The following is a 25,472-nucleotide window of genomic DNA, read 5'->3' as shown; positions in this document are numbered from 1 at the left end:
TTTTTATACATAGCCATACATAATATTTTAATACAGCTCTTTCTAAAATTGGTAGATAGATATGTACTTTAGGAATACTCTTAAGTATTTAAAAACATGAAAATTAAGAACGGTATTTAATATCATGAAATTTGTAAACATTACAACGAGAGGATATAGTTTATGAGGATAACCACGTTCTAAAAAGTTTAAATTTTAACGGCCAACGGATTTCTGAATATAAAGCTCGTTGGCGCGCCGAGCCACCGACCGCTCAAAGTTAATTCTATGTAGGTAGTGGGGATGCCACGCGTTTCGAGTCATACGGACCGACAGTAAACTCGCCACTCCAGTAACCAGTTACCAGTTGTCAACTGACAGCGCTACGAGAAAGACGCGGCCGTTCCGACCAGCGTGTTCTCTAAAACTTCACGCAACTTTTCTGCAGTTGCGAACGGACTAAGTGTTAGATTGCGTGCAAGTGTTTTTTTTTGTGTTAGTGATGACTTTAGTATGGATCATTCGACTTTTTTATCTCCTGGACGAGCGTTAATGTCAGAGGGGATGGAAACGAAGGATCGACTCGTCGAGGAGATCGTGCTCCTCGCTCTGTTTTTGGTGTCCACTGCGGGCAATTCGTTGGCCCTTTTGGTATTCTGTCGGCGTCCCGGCCTGAGAACTATATCCAATCGGTAAGTTTCACTTGACTCTCGTGTTAAAAATAGCTTAGTCCTAAATGAGATCGAACAGGACACTCGTTAAGCACATTCATCTCTATCAAGGCTAACGAGTTACTAAATTTTAATGCAAAATAAAAAAAGATTTAATAAACGATTTGCGAGTACAAGTAGATGGCAACATAACTCCGTCTTCAATAAGAGAGAGTAGACGAGCGAGGTATACAAACGGAACACATAAACAATTTATGTTTTTTTTTATAAACATAAATATCGAAATGTAAACTTGAAACTGATTTGTAAAGTTGTTGTAGCTAAAAAGGTAAAGGAACAACATTCCGTAAATAAGTATAAATAAAATAGCTGTTAGACAAAGAACAATAATGAAGGAATCAAAACATAAAAAAGTTAAAACATTTTGATTTTCAATTTTTATTTAACAACAGTATCTACCCATTGGGCTTTCGCCAAACGACATATTATTATTAGATCATTAGTGTCCGTCCATCTACCTGTGCTCCTACTGTTTGTTTTTCATACTTTAGTAATACATGATTAATGAACTGCATGACGGCCGAATTCAACAATTTCGGTTGATTTATAATGTTTAAAAAAAAAATTGCTAAAAAGTTCGACTCGTTTCGTCAGAGCCGAGAAGGTCACGTCTCATCGTCCGTTGTCCATTCAAAGACATTGAATAAAAAAAACTTCGGCTAAGTAACTGTTACGCGAAGTAATTCACACAAGTCCTAATTTAGTGAGTATTCATAAAATGAATGTACTATATCTTTATAATAAAAAAGGTTTAATAATAGTTTTCGTTTTTAAAGGAAAATTTGTTAAATGGTCAGGAGTATTATCCAAAGGTTAGGCTTTGTCCTAAAAAAATTGATAAAATGTGGCTCTATCATTCTAAAAAAAAATGTTGTCTTGCTATATCTGCTTCTAAGTAGATATTGTTACAAAATCTCAAAATTAAACTAAGTAATACACAAAAGACAAAATAAACAAAGTGTTCTGGGGTTTCTTAACAGTTTGTTGAAGAAACAACTATGCATCTAACATTTAACATTTTTCAACCAATTTGTATATAATTTTTTAACCGACTTCCAAAAAAGGAGGAGGTTCTCAATTCGACTGTTTTTTTTTTTTTTTTTTTTTTTTTTTTTTTTTTTTATGTATGTTACATCAGAACTTTTGCCCGTGTGGACCGATTTCGACAAATTTTGTTTTAATCGAAAGGTGGTGTGTGCTAATTGGTCCCATTTAAATTTATTTGAGATCTAACAACTACTTTTCGAGTTATATCTAATAATGTGTTTTTACTTGACGCTTTTTTCGTCGACCTACGTTGTATTATACCGCATAACTTTCTACTGGATGTACCGATTTTGATAATTCTTTTTTTGCTAGAAAGAAGATATCCCAAGTTTAGTGCCATGATAAGGAAACCAGGATCTGATGATGAGATCCCAGAGGAATCGAGGGAAACTCTCGAAAATCCGTAATAACTTTTTACTGGGTATACCGATTTTGATAATTTTTAATTTAATCGAAAACTGATGTTTATTGTGTGGTCACATATAAATTTTATCGAGATCTGGTAACTACTTTTTGAGTAATCTTTAATAAAGCGTAGTTGCTTGACTATTTTTTCGTCGATCTACGTTGTATTACTTGTCGATGTAATTGAAGTCGGTTTTTTTTTCGTTTGCGAGCAAACACAATTATTTAGCAATATTATTTGGTTTTTTTTTTCTTGCAACATCAAACGTCTTTAGTGACCCGAAATCAATTATATAATTTAAATTATTTGTGATTGAAAAGAGCAGCGGATTCAGTCGAGACTGTTTCGTTTTGCAACGTAAATTTATAGTTGCGGTGAAATGTGGTCGAAAGATCACAGGGGACGAGTACGGTGTCCCACATAACGGCATCTCGACACTCGATTACAAATTATAAAATAAAACTGGCTAGTAATCGACAACGACAAATCTTCTTACGCAGAATATACATGGTCAAATAATTCTTAAATTGCTGATCGAATATTTCGCTACGATATATAAACGTGTAAAATGTGTTTGTTCGTATTACTTTGAGTTGATTTATTATTCATGTTTGTTACTCAAAGAAATGCCACACATCGATTTTTCATTTAAGTGTTGACGTATAAATAATTATTTTATTATTAATCCGACATTGCAACTGAATATTTTATCACACGAACCGCAGTTAACAAGGCAAGGCGTAATGATCTTGAGCGACTATCGTTGTGGAAAATAACTTCGAGCATTACTTTACCCGCACCAATGCTAATATTGATTATAAACAATAAAGGAAAAGAGAAATTATAAAAGTGTATTTATTGAGAAGTAGGTCTATTCCCAAGACTGAGTGAGACGTCCTCGTGACATAATATTATTATCATTTAATAACATGTAATAAATAGGTAGCTGGCAGTTGCTCGCTTTCTATGCCATCGGTCTTTGAACTTTTGATTGAATATTTGTTTATTTTTATTGCACATTATGTTTAAAACGTTTATGATGTGAATCATCGTATCCGCCTCTAGTAGTACCACGCCAATTGTAACTTGTAGTTGATAGAATTGATCACCGTGGGTAGACGATTTTCGTGTTACCATTCGCTTAGCCAATATAAACAATTGAAATAACCGTTTTAATTCTTTATATTGAATTGAACATTTTAAACGGAAACTTTTGGCAAATTGAACAATACTTATATCTCGTATCTCGGTCGAAATAATTAGATTAATGTGGATTAATTGTTTCAAATTGGTGTCACCTGGCTGTTAAAATTTTTAAAGAATTCTTAAAATGGTAAATAAAAAAAGTGTAATATATTTAAATACGCATTCAACATGTAGAGTACGCTCGTTATTATCACGGCACGATTTATCAGATGATTGTGTTTACTCTTAGTATTTGTGTATAGAAATATATGTAACATTTCGTCAAGATTTCATAATATTACACTTATTAAGTTGCGGTTACTTTGGATTACGGTTACGAAAAAAATAATCGTCATCGAGGCTATTTACTATCAATTGTATTTCATATTATAAATAGTCGGTAGTTTCATTCTATTGCTAAATACTCTTATTAATCTGCAAAAATACATTTTAATAATTGATATAACTATATAATATTAACAGAAATATGCCTAAAAGTTTATTTAAATCCGTTGATTAATGATAAAAAATTGTAATCTTATCTTGTATCAAATAAATCTGGTAGAAACACGATTTGATCTTATATTATGACATGGTAATTTTTATTATCTAGATGTACTTTCTTGAATAAATCATTTGAAACGTATTTTTATCTGTCTGCGATTTTTCAATGCAACTTTATTCAACAGTTATCAATATCAATATATATTTTTTAAATGTAATAAACTTTTTAGTTATTATGATCTAACTGTCTAAATCTCTTAATACTGTAATAACAGAAAAACTCGACACTAAGTCTAAACTCTAAGGAGATTTATATGACAGAAATTTTAAACCTTATTCAAACAAAGAAATACTTTAAATGGTTATTTTGAACCATTCTTAAGACAAGTAAGTAAACATAATTATTAATAATAATTATTGGGAATGTTCCGAGGAAATTGGGCCAGGGATGATTAGAACATTCATAACGGAGCTCAGGAGTTTTGAAAGTAATTTTTTATCTAACGTTGGAACATTACTGCCTCGTCGGAATTTGTATACGTAATGATGGGAGAAGGTAGAAGGATTAACTCGGATTATACTTGCCTAGATATAGTATCTTCATGTTCTTAAGGATTAAGTGATTTACTTCTGACTAAATTATTAAGACTTTTTGACATATAGGGAGTCCAAAACATTTTTAGAGTTTTTAATTATTATTAAATATAGTTATGCGTTTTTTAGATTCTTCGAGAAAAAATAATAATAATAATAGTTTGTAAGTTAAAATAGTTAATTAATAGTTTATAATAGCCCTATTTTATAATTGAGCAGGCATTTTTATCTATATTATTAATTTAATACAATTTAAAAACGATAAAAATAAAAGGGCAAATGTAAATATAATTTGGAAGACACCTGTTACTATTTTAAAATAAAAATACACGATAAGTTGTTTTAAAACTGGTTTTTTATCTGAATTTAGTAGTTTAGCCCTGCTGGGGTCAGAATCATAATTAAATATAATCTAAATAAAATATAGGTAGATATACATTACTTATCAATGTTTAGTAATATTTCCTTTAGTTCTAAGTCAATTTTTTTGTAACGTCATTGTTTGTTTCTTTTCGTTTATTAATGATCATTGTTGTGATCACATTATTAGTTTCATATTTAGTATCGATAATCTTAATATAAAATTAATAGATCAACATTAAAAATTTTAATCGCCCTGAAATTCTTTCGTAGGTACTTTGTATTGTTTTTAAGGTTTATGTTTCAAATGTTTTGAGTATATTATTTATTAAAAACTCCTTTGTTATATTTATTTATTTTTAAATTAAATTTAAATTTAAAAAATTAAGGTGTCATTTATCAACCTGGTGTCAACCTGTGCATAATGATGGAGAAAGCGTCATGACAAAATTGCAAACGATCGCTAGGTTCGAAAATTTTCCATTCGAAATTTGCGAGTTGAGGTCGCGTCAAATTTAGGACAATAGATTAAAAAGCAATAACACCATTCTATATGGATATCAAATAGTAATTGACTCAACGTTTAAAAGACGATAAATGAGATGTGTTATGTTTGATGATGTTACATTTCTGTAGTTATGAATTTAAAAAGAAGTGTCATGGCAAGCCTCAGTATTATGAAATATAAATAAAACGGAACGTAATTTTCATCATATAAAAACTCCTTGGTAGAGACACTGTACAGACACAGATATACTCGTATTTAACTGTGTCAAGAACTATCATATCGCTGCATACATACCACTTGAGAATTTTAACATCATTTATCATATTTTTTCATTAGTCTTATATTTTAAAAGCATTTAACAATAAGCAAAATTAAAACCTGATATTCTAGACTAAAATTTGTTGTAAATTAAAATGTATGGGAAAATATTTTACGTAATCTGTATACTTATTTATTATATTCAATATCCAATAGTTTTTTAAAATAATTAACATTAATTTTATGAAGGTACATATTGTTTTAACTGTAAAATGAATAATGAAATTTAGTTAAAATTTAAATGAATCGAAAGCATATTTGTAACGACATTTTCTAAGCACTTACGTTATCTTTATAGGACAAAAGACATTTAAGAAATGGAACAGCTGACAAAGTAGTAACTACTAGTATTTAAATTAAATTGTATATTAAGAAAAAATCTATTTAAAAAAAGTTCCGCGCTTGGAAATTAATTTTACAATTATTATAGTAAGTACTTACCTAACACATTTTTAAAATTGTTATTTTTTTTATAAGAATCAGTAATAAACCTATGTACCTACTCGTATATCAGTTTTAGTGCGAATAATTGATTTTCGGGATTTAATGAAATTAACAGTCGATAGTATTGTTTACAAAAAAAAAAGAATAATTTTAGCACTAACTAAGCATAGTTGATTGACTTCTGTCAATTAAATATTGTCACGTAAAATATTCGTATTTAGCCCAGTTCTGCTTGTATATGTTTGAAAAACTTTTAATACCATTCCATAACAACGTGGTAGACCATCAGTTTAACGGAAATAAAACAATAGTGTTGCGTTTGAAACAATAGGTTTTCTTTTCTACTGTTTATTTTTGCGAAGATAGAGAGAATGGAATTTTTAATTTAACATACCTAGATGATTTTTAAAATATGAAGAATAAATTATTAATTATATTAGGAATAATTTATTACGCTTCAGCCTGTAATATCCCACTACTGGGCATAGGCCTCTTTCCCCGTGTAGGAGAAGGATCAGAGCTTAATCCACCACGCTGCTCCAATGCGGGTTGGCAGATATATTCCCTACTATGAGTAACGATCGCTATCAGGTGTACATGATAACAACCGGGACCGACGGCTTAACGTGCTCTCCGAGGCACGGTGGGGAGACCCACAAGGACTGCACAAACACCCAGACCACGGCAAACACGTGTATGGCCAATACAGATGTTTGTCATGTGCGGGGATCGAACCCGCAACCGCCAGCGCAACAGGTACAATCCCTGTGACCGTTGTGCCAACGCGGGGTCATAATTTATTAATTGGAATAATATTAATAAAATGGGTTTACCAGGATGACATAAACAGCAAAGAATTGATTAGTATTATAAGTGAGAAGGTAATAAGTATTTTTGTCATTTGTAAAACATGTTTTATTTTCGCAGGATGTAGTGATTAAGATAGTTCTTTTTTCTTAAAAATAATTTTAAAATAATTTCGTAAGATCTCTGCTACTAACTCGATGGTCACAAGATATTTATAGTTTTGTACCTAAGCTATGAGTCATCTCGTTGGGCGTGGGAGATCATTCGCTAAATCGATATATCTGACCCGATCGTCTTTATTATGCCATTATGATTTAATCTGCATAAAAAATTAAAATTTTCTCAACGCGTGACAGGACGACTTTTTTTTAATGTTCAGAAAAATGTCAAAGATCTCATCTTCTTTTATACTAAATAATATCGAAAATAATATATAGTCTAGTTTTGTGTGGTTTTAGAGTATCATTTAATCTATAAAATTTTGGTTACATATTGCGAAGTAATACTCATGTCAGATACATGAATATTACTAAGTTTTAGTGAATAAAATTTGTAAATTGTAACAGGCCAATAGCAACATTAAAACCTTATTTGTTGCATTCAAAAATAATTTAATGAATTAATAAATAAATAGAAAAGAATGGTGTTTAAATATCTGTCAGTTATATAGATCCGGTAAAAGTAACTTTGATGAATGACACGAGCCGAACGTCGCCGCTTTCGAACCCGCATACCTCGCCATGAAAGCATTTCTACGACAATCAAACAGATAACATCTATACAAATTGATATTAATTGCGTTTAAATTTAAAAAATATTATATCAGACCTGCTTTATAAATTCTTAAAAAATAAACTTATTATCATACGAAACGAATTCTTCAGCCACTTTTGTAAAAATGTAAAAATTTTTAAAACGCATATACATTTTAAGATGTTATATTTCATAAAACATATCCTTGACAATTACCGACCAAGCACAGTTTTTTCTTAATTTTCTTCGATACTGGCCGAATAAGTATTTAACCCACAGAAAATAAATTAGATCGATATGATATTACCACCTTTTGATTCAAAAAAAAAAAAAAAAAAAATCATCAAAATCGATCCACCCAGTCAAAAGTTCCGAGGTAACATATATTAAAAAAAAATACAATCGAATTGAGAACCTCTTAATGAAACACCGTTAAATTCATCTAAATAAGTGCAATTAAATATTCACAAAGGCGAAAGTATATAAGGAAAAACAAACGTTATCGTTCAAGTTCAATCACCTGAATTGTGTCAATTTGAATATATTAATTTCGCTGACACTTGACTTCGTTTAAAAATACCTAACTATTTGATTATATATTTTATTTAATTGGAAAGTTTTTCATGGAAGATTTTTAGGCACTATCGCCTAACCTCTTAATCGATTATCTTGTAACAAAAAAGTGCAGTGTTTTGAACAAAAGCAAATTTTTGTTGTTGACGCTAATATCAATAAAATCAAATAAAAACAGCGATTCATATAGTTGTATAGATTAAAGAAATTGTCCTTATTTTGATATCAAAATAATATATATAGATAGATACGATAAAAATATTTTTGTTTCATCATTCAATGGCAATATTTTAAGGTTAAAAAACCGGAAAAAAAACAAAACGCCGGCTTGCGTACATCATATTATTATCTATTCTTATATATCAAAGCGGAAAAGTTTGTTGGTTTGAATGCATTATCTGGATTTTGAACCTATTTAAAAAAATAAACTTTTTTAATACCTATTGATCTAGAAAGAAAGTTAAACAAAGCAGGTGCTACCACATTGGTCTAATTTGTCGTATAATATACTAATAGATGATAGATGTTTGTCCGTTTTTATGTCGAAATTCTAATCAATACAAATACTTAAACGGGTAAAATTGCGTACCACACCTAGTTATATTTTGAACGGAACAAACATCCTGATGTCGAAAATTTGACGCGCCATTACATATTTATCGTTTCGCAAAGGTTATCGGTTCCCGACGTTTTTAAGGTTTTGTGTGTGATGATTTGCATTTGAATACGACGGAAATGAATTAGACGTATCGATCTTGGCTTTGATTTCGCAAGGCTTAACCCGACGATATTTTTATCTTTTTGTTCAGCACTTTTTGATCAATTGTAAAATTATTTTTTGGGAATATATAATTTTTCCTTGTTCTAAAAATAAAATGTATAGGTATTTCAATTATTTTTAAAATAGATGATTCCTACGATTTTGTCTGCGTTTTTTATTATGTAAACAAAATTGTTTTAAAATGAATTTTCTACAGCTATAGAGTAACAACTATTGTTTTGTCTCTTGGAATTTTTGTTATCTTTTATTAAGTTCATGTTTTAGTATATTTAAGTGGAAACTTAGTTGGCTTGTGTAATGGTATTGTTTTGTGAAGTAATTATATTACTGTACGCTGTTTATTTTCCAATAAACATAAAACAAAATTAAAACTAATTCTAGATGGTGCATCAAGTTGAAACATATACGGACAAAAATTTTATGAATAATAGTGGCTCAGCTGTTCTTATAAATATCCCGATAGTTATTAGTTATCCCTAAATGCATTTTATCTACAAACATCGGGTGATTGGGCGACAGCTTTTAAACACATTAGGTACTAGGGTAACATAAGAGAAAAGAGCTCGATAGAAGAGTAAAACAAGAAATCGTACCTTTTTAAGAGTCGATTAAAAATCGATAAGCGAAACTCTACTTTTCAATGTATAATTAAAAATACAAAATTATTTAAATATTAAAGTTAAGAAGTAAAGTAAAGGACAATTTATCGCATTAATTGTTATACAGTATTCTTTTGTTTATGTCTTAATTGCAATCTGTAACGAGGTAAGTGGCCTTCCGGTAAGGTTACATTATTGTAAAAATGTACACCAACTGCCAGTATATTGTATGGATATTATTTATTTTAAAGTGGTTAATTTATATTATTAATGGATATAAAATCATATAAGTAGTACTTGTAAATAGTATCGAAAAACGAATGAAAAATCAAGCGAATTGTTTGTTATTTCGAAGGATCCATATTTAACATTTGTTTTGAAACATTTCTTGGCTACAGCTAAAAAAAAACCTCTATTAATTAGTAATCTCATTCATAAAAAAATAATCTCTATATTCCAATTCTCTATCTTCAAGTCAACGACTTCACTGATTTAATTCACCATTGAAGTGAAACTTTTTTAGAATCGTTGTGATTTGAAACTCGATGAAACGAAAATGCGTCACGATAAAGAAACACACAAACGTATAGAAGAGAATGAGATAAAATACATTACACTGTAGTTTTAGAAGGTTCACTTCTGCCGAGTGTGATTTGCTCACACTTTTTTTTCTTTGTTTTCTAACCCCTTGTACAATTTTTACATAATTAAAAAATGCATCTTCGCATTATTAAAAAAAAAATATATATATATATATATATCAGAAAACGATTATTTAATCTTCTCGCGTTTGACAGTTTGCAATATAGTTAGTCTGTTTGGGTCAGCTAGTGATGTCTAAAAATAAGAACGTCTTGGCACGTGTGGATCATAAATTAGGTAAACAGGATTTTATAATAATGAAATAATAAATGTTAAAACAGATTACAAATGACACGTCGTTAGAGTTAATAATTTAAAAAGACGATACGTTAAAATGTCTTCGGATTAGTCTTCAGAACGTAATTTATACAAATCAGTTACGATTAATACAAAAATTCCATTGTTATTAATGTAAATGCACGTACATTACACAGATTACTAAGAAATAGTTATTGTACATTTTGCGCAAGACAAAAAAAGTAACAGAAAAATACAATTATTTGAAAAACGCTTTATTGCATCAATTGCGTGTAATAAAAAACTAAAATGCGGAAAAGAATATTTTGTATATTATAATATATAAAAAAGCGAGTCTACTACCTGAATATGTCATGTCGGTGTTGACATGACAACTATCTTCCGCGCTATTGGGTTTCTATGACATTGCACTTGTAAATGACATTTGAGAAGAGTTCTCGCGGTTTAACAATTTATTTTTCCAATAATACGGCTAAAATGTCAAACGGTAAGATTTATTTTCCATAATAGGTGGCGCTGTTTACTATGTATATAAAGAGGATTTACTAAATTAATTAATAAATCCAAGTTTTAGTAACGCTGATCGGTGACCATGAATCAGTAGTCGAACGTAGGAAGTAGGAGGTGATTATCTTTGCAGAAATAATTTTATTACCTTTGCATACAATCGCGTGTTGTAATAGTTTTGTTGCACGATTTTATAATTAGTGAGTAACTTGTTTAACGCCATGTTGATTTTTTTAAATATTTTAAATAAAATAAGTAGACGTAATAAGAAAGTAGTAGTAAGAGTAATAAGAAAGCTTTAATCGTCATTTTAACACAGAGGTAACGTGACCATCAGTTTTAAAATATAAATTCTCTTTAGAGGAACCGCTAATAAACTGACTTAAAAAAAAGTTTAGACACAAACATATTGTATCAATATTCTGTTCTGCACGTTTAAATTTTATCAGTAATTTAAGCTCTTTTTAATTAAATGTTATTTTAAAAATTAAGTAACTTTATACATACAAGAGATACCTTGTTTTGGTGATTATTTTCTTTTATCTTTGTTCCTTTTTTTTATTAACGGTATATTAATTTTCGGTGAATATCTAAAAGGATAATAAATTAAACGAAGTGTTGTGTCAATTCATCAATATGATTATATTACGTTTTTATTGCATATATCATATATTAAGTACATAATAGTTTTTATAAATATTTTAATAATTACAATGCTTTTAAATCTTCAAAATAAGACGCAAATTAACTAATATAATATGATAAGTTTAAAATTCAACGCCAAAAAAACTAACGGAATAAAAAATACACAAATATTTATTATATTATAATAAAATTTATTAAAAATATGTTGTAGTTAGTTGCGTACTACATTAGCGTATATACCTACTTAGTTTAAAATTAATGATCAATAATTTAAAAGGGCTTTTAATTGATAGAAATTGAGGTAAAATACGAAAAGGGAAGAAAAAAGTTTTCACATAAATTTGTAATCTGTACTTTTATTTATTAAAAATATATGCATCGAAGTTGGATCCGATGCACAAACGCTTTCAACTTTCTCTCGTAACATGTCATAATTACTGAGATTACAAACAATGTGTAGATGTATCGTATCGGTAAAAGTTAACAAGCTACTTTTAATATCTGTGAATTCAAGGAGGCTGAATCACTTAGAATGTCAGTTAAAAAAAAATATTGTAAAAATCTTGAAGCTTCTTACGTAATATTAAGATCTTATTTTAAAAATAAAACTATAACAAATTAGCTGTTCTTATCTGTGACTTTGTTGACGTTATTATTTTATTTTTAATGATTTTTGTAGTTTAGACTTTAACCTATCTCTGTCCAAAATATCTAGATCTGTTCAGCCGTTCTAAAGTAATTGGGTACAAACATCCATTTGTAAAGGTTTTTGTTTTTACGAGAAAGGTAATTAATAGTAGTATTAGATTTTTCTTTATAATTATAACATTTTCAAAAAAATGTAAGATTTATTTATATTCCTAATAATAATATGATGTAATTTACGTAAAACAATTCCCTGAATCATCAATGATTCTCCCATTCCGTAAATATTTGTGAATAGTACGTTGTGAGTAACTTTTGATATGTACAATATGACCGACATATCTGGAACTCAAAATTACCAACAACAAGCATATTAAAATTACGCATTTTAATGTAAATTTTAATGTAACATTGTAATTAAAAAAATAAAATCCTATTTACATACAAATCAGTGTTCGTGCCTAAAAAAATAAAATAAACATATATAAACTCATATATAAAACCTTTTTGGTTTTAATATAAACTCTTTTATTAAACCTCGTTTGTCTAATTAGTAATTTTGAATTGTTGTTAAAATTAATTATTATTAAAACAGATTAATAAGATCATAGACAAGAGCTACATGCCAGGCCAGTTTTGCCTTGATGTCACTACATTTCGTTATCCATGGCCTATTTAGTTAATTATCTAATTAATATTTAAGCAATCAGTATCGCAATTTCATTAGACTAAATATGACATACAATTTTAATAAAAAATGTAATACAACAGTAACAATTGCCACATATTTATTGTACCTATGTATGTATCGTATACTATATGGTTATTGTATTATAAAACTATATTTAGTGTTTTAAGTTGATTTCTGTGTATGTTATGCTATCTTGCATCGCTACGACACTTTTTTCTTAACATCAATAAAGGTTGAATGACAGATAAGGCCGCCTTTGCATACTTAAATATTTGTATTGGTTCTAAATTATATCTTTTTTGTGTGCAGTTGAAATTTAATAAATACATATAAAAAAAATGTAAGTATGTACTTTCTTGGTTACGAAATAAAAAGTACCTTTCACAATAAATCCGTTACAAAAAAGAAATTACATCAACCATATATTACATTAATGTTTATTACGGTAGATTTCGTAGCTTTCAAATATATTTTAATTTTTACTTCATTAAATACTTTTTCGTAATTATCGAGGTTTTCTTGAAAGAAAAAAAAAAATGTTAAGTTGTCCGGCTCAAGTATATATATTTTTTAATTGTATCTATTTTATTTATTAAAATTATTATTGGTATTGTATTTTACCCAATTTCAAAAAAGTATTTCTTATATATGTTTACCTCATAACTGTTTCTCTTTCGTTTTTTTTTTCTTTTTAGTCGAATCCTTGCGCTTGGAACGAAGTTTTGTTTAAATTAGATAGAGATTTGATCGGTAGTTTTTGACTTATCTCTAATAATGTATATTTAAATAAATATTTTCTGTCCACCTAACGTAGGATACAAACTTTTTTATATTGTATTTTGTTGTTAAATTAAATCAATTTTCGTGTAATGAATTTGCTTACGTGCATATCAAGTTAAAGTCTAAAGTGCCAATTAACATTACGAATATGCCTAGGAAAATAGTGGAAATTTTATACTAATTTACATCCCTCAGGAAAGTAGATTTTCTGTCCGTTCCTGTTCCCGAGTGCCTTGTAAATAGGTCGTAGTGAATTTGCGTTTTATCTTTAAATCGATTTAAGTAATTTTAACCCATAAATACTTTTTTTACGTAATGAATCATGGGGGTTTTATTTGTTGCGTTTTGTTATTAGACTTAAATTTGTATATTTAATAAATGATATATATTCACACTAATTTTGTACCCAATAACCTATTAAATAAATAATAAAACCTAATAATAAAACCCAAGGATTATCATCATAATGATGATAATCCTTGGGTCCTGTAATCCTCAAGATTTAGATTATTTTTCTTGTCCATAAAACCTTATTTATTTTCATTTGTAAATGAGTACGCTTTTATCTCTAAATTAGGTCACCCATGTCTTTGTACCTGACACGTACGTGTTTTTAGGTTAAGGTCAATATGTCTTACCTAAAGCATACATATGGATGGGCGTGTTCAATTGAATATTCATTTGATTTTGCCAGATTAAAAAAAAAAGATATTATAATAAAATTTTGATAAAATTATAGCAAAATTGCAAAAAAAAATGTAACTACATATTTCATTGAAAATATTGAATAATTTTTATGAAGCAAGTAAGCATAATTCGTTCGCCTTAATTTAAAATATACATACTTTTTGATTACATATTAGTTAACGAAATCCAGTTCAGATAGCTAGTTAATATTTAACTATAGGACTATTCTTTAAAACATCATCTTTTTATACTTCGATAATATAACTTTGATATATTATTTCCATTACTTCATTGTTTATTATTTATGTCATATGATTTTCATTCTATCATAAGGCTATTTACATTAATTTACAATAGTATCATATGTCCATGTTCTCGCGTTTACTCATGACTTTTTTTCTGTAATTTTGACAAACTTGTTTTTTTTTTTTCAATATACCTAGTTAATTGGCATAGCTATAATGTATTCAGCGAATGAAGATGAGAAATATATTTTTTTTTAACAAAAACGAGAATTCACATAAGTTAATTAACAATTTGAACCAATTATGTCGGAAGAAAGTGGTTTTAAACAAAACAGTCTTACGTTACATAACCGCCATTCGAAATACTGCTTCTAAAAATGACATTTCCTCAAACTTGTACTACACCTGGTTGCGCATGCGCAGAACAATGGCATATCCAAAACAATGGCCGCCATTGTTGCACTACAACAAAAATTATCAATTTTTTTAATTAAAATTATATACACATATAATATATGATGCAGTCATGCGACAAAATTAAGAAATACGCGAAAAAAAGTATCATTTAATTGTTTATCAATTAAGATAATTGATCTTAATTCATTTAATTTGACCTGAACGAATAATGCACAAAAAAAATGTATATATGAGGAAGAATCGTGATAATGACAATTGAGCAGATCAGAGTGACCAGCGACGCGTCATTACTACGAATCACCAGTATGCATCGTAACAATTGTTTATAGAATTAAAACTGAATGAAGCATTTCCTTATGAGTGTTATCTTTAGCGTTTTAACGCACGCTTTATTGACAACTCATGTCAAAAGCAAAAAAATGCTTATAATAAATCAAGAAAATAAAAACATTTACTTGAATTTTAAAAATAGATTTTTTTTATCGTCGCTAATCATTAATAAATTTTGTGAAAATAAAATTGAACAACGAATATAATATATTAAATGGTTAATTTTAAAACTTGGAATTAGCGAATTAAGTATTATTGACAACAATGCAGTTTAATTAAACTCTAATAATAAATAAAGATGCATCAATCATATGACGTTTTTACGTTTAACTTAAGGTAATTGACTGGATTTTATTATTTATCTCTGCCACCATGAATGAGGCTGGCAATTATCCTCATTATTTTATTTAAAAAATAATTCGGAATGACGTTACAATACTGAGTAATAATGACGTCACATCACTTCGTTGGGTTTTCGTTTTAATTAATCTCGAAGTTTGTTTAAAAACAAAATAGTTACATAAAAACCTAGCCGCGTCATAGACATAACTGAAATTTTTTATTTACTATCAATGTGAAAAAAAAGCGTTTTTGTTATTGTCTGTTGTATTTGAGAAACGTTAGCCGTTGCTAAGTTAATTTCCACAATCATTGTAGATTTACTAAGCTTTGGCTAGTACGTAGATATCATCATATTTCATCATTTCATGCGCGTACGTACATATATAATATAGACATTTTCTATCAAAACGATGTTGATTTCGAAAATTTTCAAAGTCAATAATACGAACAAATTGAATAGAACCACGGGAATGATGATTAGTAACTCGAAATGAATGTATTTTTAAAACAATCGAGTTATATCAGTTGCATTATTCAAAGCCCGCCTTTCGGAAGGTCGTGGTGAATAAAAACAATTAGTATTCGAAATACATTTCGTACATCAAAAAGTCGAACAAAAGGTACGCGTGAAGTACAGTGAAACCATATATTCAAATTTTCGTCGTGTTACTCATATTTTTTTATTATGTTGTTGTTTTATGTTGCTTCGGCTTCAGGACTTACAAATGGTCTTATAACTTGAATATCATTAACAAAATTTTAAAATTAACTTCACTTACGAATTGTGTTCAGATTTTACTTATACTTCGCTACTTATCATATAAAGCACAATAAGTGATGGAAACCGGTCGTTAGTTGGTCTGTACTTTATATACTTGTAAATGTTCCACTCAAAGGGCTCTTTTTTAAAATGAAAAATTATATGAGATTAACTAATGCTCTACTGCATGTTCGATTACACCTATATGTTTCAGAGCATCTTCTAAAATATGCATACCTACTTACATTACTATTCTTTATTACCGGGATAATTAATGATTTCACTAAGGAAAACTACTGGACCTCATAAAAAATTAAATTATTTTTGGTTATGATTATATTTCTACAACTATATTAATACTCTTTGTACATAGAACACGCTAAAATTTTAGATGTGACTATTTCCTAAAAATTATCCTCTACTGTGTCATCGAAGTTACCAGGTTTCTTTATTAGTTAGGCCAACGCATAACTTCACACACGCTACTTACTAGTCAGACACACACACATGCATACACGACTGTCAATTTATTGTATTCTTGCATAATATCATAATTTTGTTTTTTATCACCATTATTTTCCATTTCTTTTCTTATCGCTAGCGGGTAATATCATGAAATTTTAAGACTATCTGTGTCTTTCTCATACTCTACATAGTTAGAAAGAAACAACAAATTCGTGGACAAAATAAGGTCAAGGGGGGAAAAGGGTAAACTTCGCACACTCGTAATAGCTAAATGTTAGAAAGGTGAAAGAACTCGTATTGTTCCCGTCCCTTCGACTTATGAATTATTTTAGCTTGTTACGAATTTCAACGAATTTGCGGTCACTGACATGGATATTATTTCAGTTCCTTGTTTTTACTACTGCAAAACTGGCGAACCATAATCTAATTAAAAATATTAAATTAATTAACCATAACATAATCTAAATACTTACTCCAACTATTCCACCACATTACGTTTAAGTAATATTTAAAATAGATTGGCTACTTTGGTTGATATTAAACAAACTATATAAAGCTAAATTATTCTTATATAACGATAATCTGTTGAAAATAGAACCCATGTATTTATTACGACTATCACGCACTAGACGAAACATGCGGTTTCATGTGTATTTACGATTGTTTTCTAAGTAGTACGATGATGCCCAATAACCTATATAACCTTCCTCAATGAACAAGTTTTAAAAAAAGAATTAAAATCGTACTGGCACATCGGCTAGTAAACACACCTCGTTTTAAGTTATGTTTTGGTATTAAATTTGTTTTTAAACAGAGTAGTCTTTATATCAATTTATATACATTATATGTTCTGATATATGAATGAACAAAAAGTAACGTAAGCATGACGTACTACGGTAATGTAATTTAATGAGCAAATTTAAAATCACTTCGGGTTAGTTTTGTTGTGCTTCCTTATATAAATAATTTTTGTTTAAAAAATTTATCTTCATAAATAAAAATCAGTCGCTGAAATGTATGTAGGCTCATAACTTACAAACGAGTAAATCAAATTGGTTAATATATTGTTTTGGGTCTGATATTGTCAGAAAAGAAAAATTGATATATTCACGAAAAAAAAATGGCGTTACGAAGTTCGGTGAGTCTGCTTGTATATAAAATATATAATAGCTGGTATAATAAAGCCAATTATAAACATAAATAAATAATAATTAATTTAATGGACGACTTAATAGTACAGGGAAATAATTTAATTTCCAAGACTATATGTACAGATTGTAATTTCAACAGTTCATTACAGTTAAAAATCATATAATTATGATTTGTGATCACAATTATACGATACGACTTGGCATCGCCACAAAATCATCTCCGACATACAACTTCTGACTCTGTCATATAAATTAAATGTCATGTCATTCATACGGAAGAAAAAAAAATCGTAACCGGAACTTTTTTAGTGTTTCAAATTGAGTAAATAATTTCTTGTATGTAATATCAGATATTTTCCTGTACTTTTCAATACTTTCCTTCCTATATTTTAACCTTTTGTTTTCAATCATAAGGGTGAATGCGTCAACTATTGTTTCATTACGATTGAATTATCGATAATAACTTATTGTGGTTTAGTGTTCGTCCAGTAAGGAATCGTTTATAAATATTGTGATCGTATCTGTCATCCTTGATCGTCTCATTGTTTTTCTGTATATGGTACTGATTATAAATATTAAATTATTAATATCAAATTTATCAATCATTAATCAAATTATTAACTTTACCTTTTCTTGAATCTTAAAAGGAATTTATTAAGCGAAAAATAAATAAATAATAAAAAATAAAAAACTATATTATACGGATAAATAAAATAAATTTATAACTATTATCTATAAACCACATAATTTTAATTACAGTACTGATTCAAATATACCTATTTAATTATTAGCGAATACCAATAGTTGGTCTATTTACAAGAATAATTTATAAAAATATATATTACATGCAAAGCGCCATGTTTGGTCCATGGCCTTAATTAATCGTTAATAGCCATTAGAATATTTTAATTTCATAATTTAGTAAAATACAATTTTCATACGATGCTAAATAACGCAACTCTTAAGCAGTGTTGTGTTCCTGGGGTGAGTAAGGTGGCCAGAGCTCTCCTGCTGAGCTGAGTGTGAGTGAGCAGGGTCGGCACCACGCTTACAATGCTTCAGATACCGATACTTCAATTATATTAGGTAAAAAATATATTTATCATTACAATATTTCGAATGTACTCGTAAAAATCGTTATAATTAAAATTAAATCATTATCATCAAAACATTTTATTGTAAAAAATATAAATAAAAAATTGATATTAATATTTAATTTGTGCAGTTCATAAATCACAAGAGCAGAGGTGATGACACATTTATATTGAATTAATAGTTTTCCGGTTAAGTTTATATTGTGATATAATAGACGAAATATATAATACTTGCCTCAAGTGAGTTTTGATTTTGTTTGTAGTCATAGGTGGAAAAACATGTCATATAAAAATCAAGTAGGATTTAATTAGTTTAACTTTGTCTCTGTGGAAAAACTAAGAAAGAAACGAAAGAGGTCAAATACAAAACTCCAATAGAAGAATTATATAATATTACTAGTGACTTCGGTTAAGTGTGTCTAAGGAGGGAGAGAGCCATATGAACCTACAAACTATACTCGGATCTCATTCTGTTTCTCATTATTCATTTCGTTTTTTTTTTGCTGAATTTTTATTACGTGTCTTTTAAAATATTAATAATTCTCTTAGCAATACAAATAAAATTATACGTAATTAGCATTTATATCAATTAAGATAAGTAAATTTTAATGAGAATTTAAATTGACATCAAAGAGTTTCAAACGATGCCTTTAGGTCTATAACCTTAAAATCGTGTTTAAAATTATAGGAAATTGCTATATATATCACCACATTAAAATATTTATATAATGTATTTAAAATTATTAATATCCTGGTCTTGAAATGGGCATTAAATAAAGTAATTCATAATTTAAAAAAAAAATTGAATTAAAGCACTATTTTTGTTACATATACTATTATGGAACCTATTTCTATATTAAAAATTAAGTAAGTGGATACAAACACGACCGTTATTTTAAAAGTCCCCAATCGCGTAGAAGCTTAAATTAAAATCACTTATTTATTTTAAATCACATCATTATTTACATCATTTTAAAACCACTCGAGTAAAATATAAGCGCATCTTGAAACATTAAATGTATTGAAATATAACCTCGAATAGAAAACGAATGCTACGTTTCAAGGTCCGTTAACAGACTGCAAAGTCTACGTCACAACATACGAAACAAACAGACAACAGTGCCTTATTAGCACTTATGATATATTAAAATTCCATTTAATTCTATACAATACCACATTAAGCCACTTGTTGTAATAGAAAAAGTTTTTTATTCGAATCTAGACTTATGATTGAAATGTAAAGAACGACATGTAAAGAGGTTACATTAGAAACTATTATTTTAAGTTTTATTAAAAAAAAAAAAAAAAAAAAAACTATAAATAAACTTAAAACAATTGTTTCGATAATATTTCATAAAATAAAATTTAAATTTAATAATTATTATTTGCTTGGACTTGATATTTAAATAGTTTACTTTAACACGGCTGTTATATCAATAATAAAGTCAACATTACAACAATTATCTTAAATAACAAACATTAGAATCTGATATTTATTGTAAGTTAATCGTATTTTAGACACGTAATGTTGAATGTATATGTAATCATATACTATTGCGACCACTGCGACACTCTTTAAATAAATGTTACAATAATTGATTACGTCAAAGCGAGTAAGATAGGAAATTTAGTACCGACTATAAATTCTTGAGAATTAACAAATGGTTGATACCATCGTACGTTTAATTGTGTTATAAATATGCTAATTCGTGTAAACAATTGTTCTATGAGATACGGTAATCAGTAAATTTCCTAATAATATACCTATGCAGGAAAAATATCTTATTCATCATTGATATAAAAAAATTGTTTTGGTCAGAATTATATAGAAATTTGTAAATTTATTATTGTTCGATAGAGTCAGGGTTTTCCCAACTTTATGTCTCAAGAGATAAAGCTCGTAAAATTTGATTTGTTTACGAATTTAAAAACATTACGCAATGTTTCATATTCTAATAATAAATGATTCTAGATTATTTATATATAATACTAATTTGAAATTAAAAAGTATATAAAATTTAGAAAATCAGTCCGTTAGTCAGTTATAAGTCATCAGAGTATCAGTATTGATATTACAGTAAAATTATATGAATAATTTCGATAGCCTTGCGATACCCTAATATTCGCTACCTCTTAAAGAACGCGGTTAGAAGTTATTTCTGTTAGAGAAATTAATATACGACATTGATTTAAATAGTGATGGACTTTAGACGTCATAAAAAATAAAAGTAACTATCCAGAGGAAACGCGCGAATAAACGTCGATTCTTTGACACAGTTTGCTAAAATAGTGAGGTTAGGTTTTTCATATATTTTTCGTCTGATTTTAAACCGCCCAATCAACTTCCGATACTCGGAAACGTGAAAAAAAAACATTAACATTTTTATAAATCGAATTTATTTTTAAATTTTTTAAAAGTATAACAGGGTTTTTAAATCTTAAAAATGTTGTCGTTTCTTTTACCCTGTCTCAGGTTTTTAAACCATTTCTTCTTTTTTCGTCTCGGAAAGATGCTATAAGCAGTACGCTTTAATTTTGCATATCGTTTTCAGCGGTTTTAATTTAAAATTTCCGCGTTCCTTTTGAATTTATCCTGTATAATTCTATGTTAGCATAACAAAACTGAGTTTGCTAGTTTTGTGAAATATATTTGTGTTAATGTGTTTATTGAAGTAATTAAACAATGTCTTGACATGATACATACATGCGGAAAGTTTTTTGGAAAAACCAATTTGTTTAGTCAATATCTATTGGGGACACAGAGAGATATGTTTAGTTTCAATATGCACAGTCTTAACGAGTATTAGTATTTTATTATTGTCGATATATATTTTCTTTTACCTTTTAATTAAAACTAAACTATTTGTACCCTTGGCAACAGATTTATTCATCTATGCGAGAATCGATTCCGTCTATATATGAAATATATGCGCGTTGCATATATGCAAGTTTAAATGAAAAATTTGTTTTTCAAATATATCATGTATGCCTGAAGGTCGCTGTTGGCAATGTCATCATATCGGCCACAAGGGCAGTTTATCCTACATATGCTAATCTGGAACAATCTGGAAGAAATTAAACCATGTTGTTACCAGTGCAAGTGTGGAAATCTTTGTTAGATAACACAGATTATAAATACTTAACATGTCAAGAGATTGATTGATTGATTGATTGGGTTCATATGTCAAGGGATAATAGACTAATATTTTAATTTTATTTTTTCTTGACAGTAAATGTCATGTTTTGTAGAAAAATAGGAGATGTTGTAATACTTTGGTCTGCATTGGATGCTTGTCAATTCGCGCTTCAGAGGCTATGTTTATTTGTTTCAGTTTTCAGAACAACCTTCCCTTGAAGATGTTTTATAAAAAGTTCAATTATAATAAATTTGAATGATATCTTCCTCGATTTATAGACACGATAAAAGAATTAAATACACGGGATGAAAACATAGGAATAAATTACTATGAAAACAAATTGAATCAATAAATCTTTCAGCAATAAAATATCTTTTAAATTTTAAAATTATGGTTTTACATAATTATCTTTTAAATTTGTTTTTAATTACTGATTATATTTAATTATTTTAATTGTATTTCATATTATAGTAATTAATATACTATTTCCGCAAGATTATTAGAACATTTTTGTATGCAAGCGTCGAATATATAAAATGATAGAAATCTTTAAAGTACCACCAATTATTTTAATTAAAATACCGACAAAGTCTTAGAAAATTTTCTGGTTAATAATTTATTAGTTTGAAACATACAAATATTTAAACTGTTAATTACATTAGTAAGTCAAAACTGTACGTTTAAACTAACATTTGATGTCCTCCATTTGTTATCGGCTTAGTAGATCAGTGTATGAATACAATATAATCCATTGTTCTAGCTTTGTTTACTTTTTGTTTATATAAGAAACAGCATGCAGTATCGTTTTCTTGACCCGTGGACGCATTTTGCGGGCAACATTTGTAATTGAGACCGGAATAGTAAATAGCACGTGAACGGTATTACTCGGTCACGCTGCAAGACTTTACGAAAGTCATTCACACGTTCAGTTATTCAGTACTATCTATCGTACATCTACGTTGCGACATTGAAACGACAGGACAATGAATGAATGATGACGAAAAACTACTATTTCTTTTCTAATGTTTACGCGAAATTTACCCATTTAATGAAACAACTTTTTTCGGGGGGACTCCCCGTGACCATGGTTGCTGTAAAGTATCCGAAACGTCGGGAATCAAAAGTAAATAATAAACCGCGATAAAATCCGAAAAAAGTTGTTTCATTAAACTACTATTTCTGACTATAACCACCTGAAAGTACACACAGGTGTGTCCAAACACCCTTTCGACCCGTCAACTGCGCACTTTTATGTTCGGTCTCGATCCTTCCATAAGGCTATGCGACGTCTGTTTTCAGTACATTAGTATAGTACCTATTTAGTATAGTTGTTACATGGTTATTACAAATATATTTTAGCGAAGTTTGTTTTAACGACGAACGAGAACGGATTTTGTATACTTACCACTATAAATCATGACCGTTGTGTAACTAGTAATACTACAAGGAAAGATTTTAACGTTTCGCAATAATTTCGTTACATTTATGGAACAGTATATTTGAATGAAAACGACCTTGCACTGTATGGTTACGATGTTTATTTGTTTTACTTATGTGCGTTTTCTTTTGTTCTAGGTTCGTCATTAACCTACTGGCGACGAATTTGGTGACAACCTCTCTGCTCGCGCCCGCACTTTTCGGCGAGCACACGGCGAGGGAGGAGGCCGGGTGGGTGGAGGCCGGCGACGCGGCAGCCTCAGCGTGCAGTTTGGTCGCTCTACTGGCGGTCACGCTTATCGCGTTGGATCAGCACCACGCTGTTACGGATCCTCTGCGTTGCCACGCTCGCCTACTGCAACGTCGCCCAGCCGCACTCTGCGCTGCCACTTGGCTGGCAGCCGGTGTTGCAGCTACAGTTCGTGCTACTATCGCCGTAGTCCGCCACTACTATCCGCTCGAGCCCGCTATCCAAGGAGTCGAGCTCGCATATTACGTCGTGTACTTGTTCGCTGGCATCATAACACCAGTGACTATAGTTTGCGTCATGTATGCGAGGATATATCGTGCGGCGGCGGCATCTGGCTTGCGAGCGCGAGCACATGGAGCCAGTGCGCTTCAACTTCATGAGCCCCAAGTGAACTTACCAGATTTGATAGAGGAGGGCGAAGGACTTACTCTGAAAATTGATGTACCAGATAATGTTACGGAAACAGATAGAAAGTTTGGACCTTTTCTTCTACCTCCAGAGCGTCCCGTTCGCTGTCCATCTGTTGCAAGTTTACGGAATGCGCGAAAGGATGGCAAATCAAATGAGGATATAAGAAAAGGTTTACCCGCAGTAAGCTCCGCACCATCTCTAGCGGCACCGCTACTTACTGTGCAATCTTGTACGCCTGCGGCTTCGAATAACGGATCCAGGATAACATCGATCAGATGTAGAATTTCTAATGCTTCATTATTTCGGTATAGGGAAGAATCTCGAGCAGCTCGAGTTGGACTTTTAACTGGTGCGTTAGTGATGTTACATGTGCCACATGCGGTGGCCGCTGTTATATCGGCTGCAGTGCCAGGATTAGCAGCTAGTGCTCGAACTCCCGCTTTAGCGTTACTCTTACTCGCTTCAGCGATATCGCCGTTTCTGTTCGCTCTGCGTTCACGGCGTGTGCAACGGGAAGCGAGGCGTTTGTTACTACCGGAGAAGAGTGCGTGGAATCGGTCGTCAGGTGCAGCTTGCGCTGCAGCAGCGGACGGGCAGCGTGCCCGCGCTGCATTGGATTTACTGCGGACATTGACGCCAGGTGGTGATGGAGGCGAAAGCGGAGAGAACGGCGTTTCTGGTTCGGGAAACGGATCAGAGACGAGCGCTTGCCGCAGCTCCTTCAGCTCGGGTGGAAGCACGCAGCTGTCCTCCGCGTCGGAAGAGTGACCCCCGGCCGGCGCTCCGCCGTCGCGGGTGCGCTTCGTCCCTCGCTCTCGACCCACCGCTCTACTCATCTGTGATACTAGAATAAGACGAACCGCGTTTGGCGCGACTGTTAGACTGATTTAGCATAAGTAATTTATTATTGTGTCCATGTACCTTTCCGCTAAGCGGATAATTTTTACCCGATAATATAAATGTATAAAATAAATGTTCATACGAAATGA

At 30.1% G+C, this 25,472-nt stretch overlaps 1 protein-coding gene across 1 annotated transcript; it reads left to right on the top strand.

Annotated features, from left to right (window-relative positions):
- Positions 1-331: 331 nt before the first annotated feature.
- On the top strand, positions 332-25,472 carry LOC123663467 (D(4) dopamine receptor). The gene is made up of 2 exons (XM_045598146.1): positions 332-671; positions 23,961-25,472. Exons 1-2 carry the CDS (start codon positions 493-495, stop codon positions 25,249-25,251), a joined length of 1,470 nt encoding a protein of 489 aa, XP_045454102.1. The 5' UTR covers positions 332-492; the 3' UTR covers positions 25,252-25,472.

The sequence above is a fragment of the Melitaea cinxia genome, chromosome 20 (assembly GCF_905220565.1).
Source record: "Melitaea cinxia chromosome 20, ilMelCinx1.1, whole genome shotgun sequence".
Taxonomy (NCBI): Eukaryota; Metazoa; Arthropoda; class Insecta; order Lepidoptera; family Nymphalidae; genus Melitaea; species Melitaea cinxia.
Note: the sequence above shows the minus strand (reverse complement) of the source record. Positions and strands in the feature narration are given on the sequence as shown.

Coding starts and splice junctions, on each gene's coding strand:
- LOC123663467 (XM_045598146.1), top strand. CDS start 493: ATGGATCATTCGACTTTTTTATCTCCTGGACGAGCGTTAATGTCAGAG. Junction 672..23,960: donor CTGAGAACTATATCCAATCG/GTAAGTTTCACT, acceptor CTTTTGTTCTAG/GTTCGTCATTAACCTACTGG.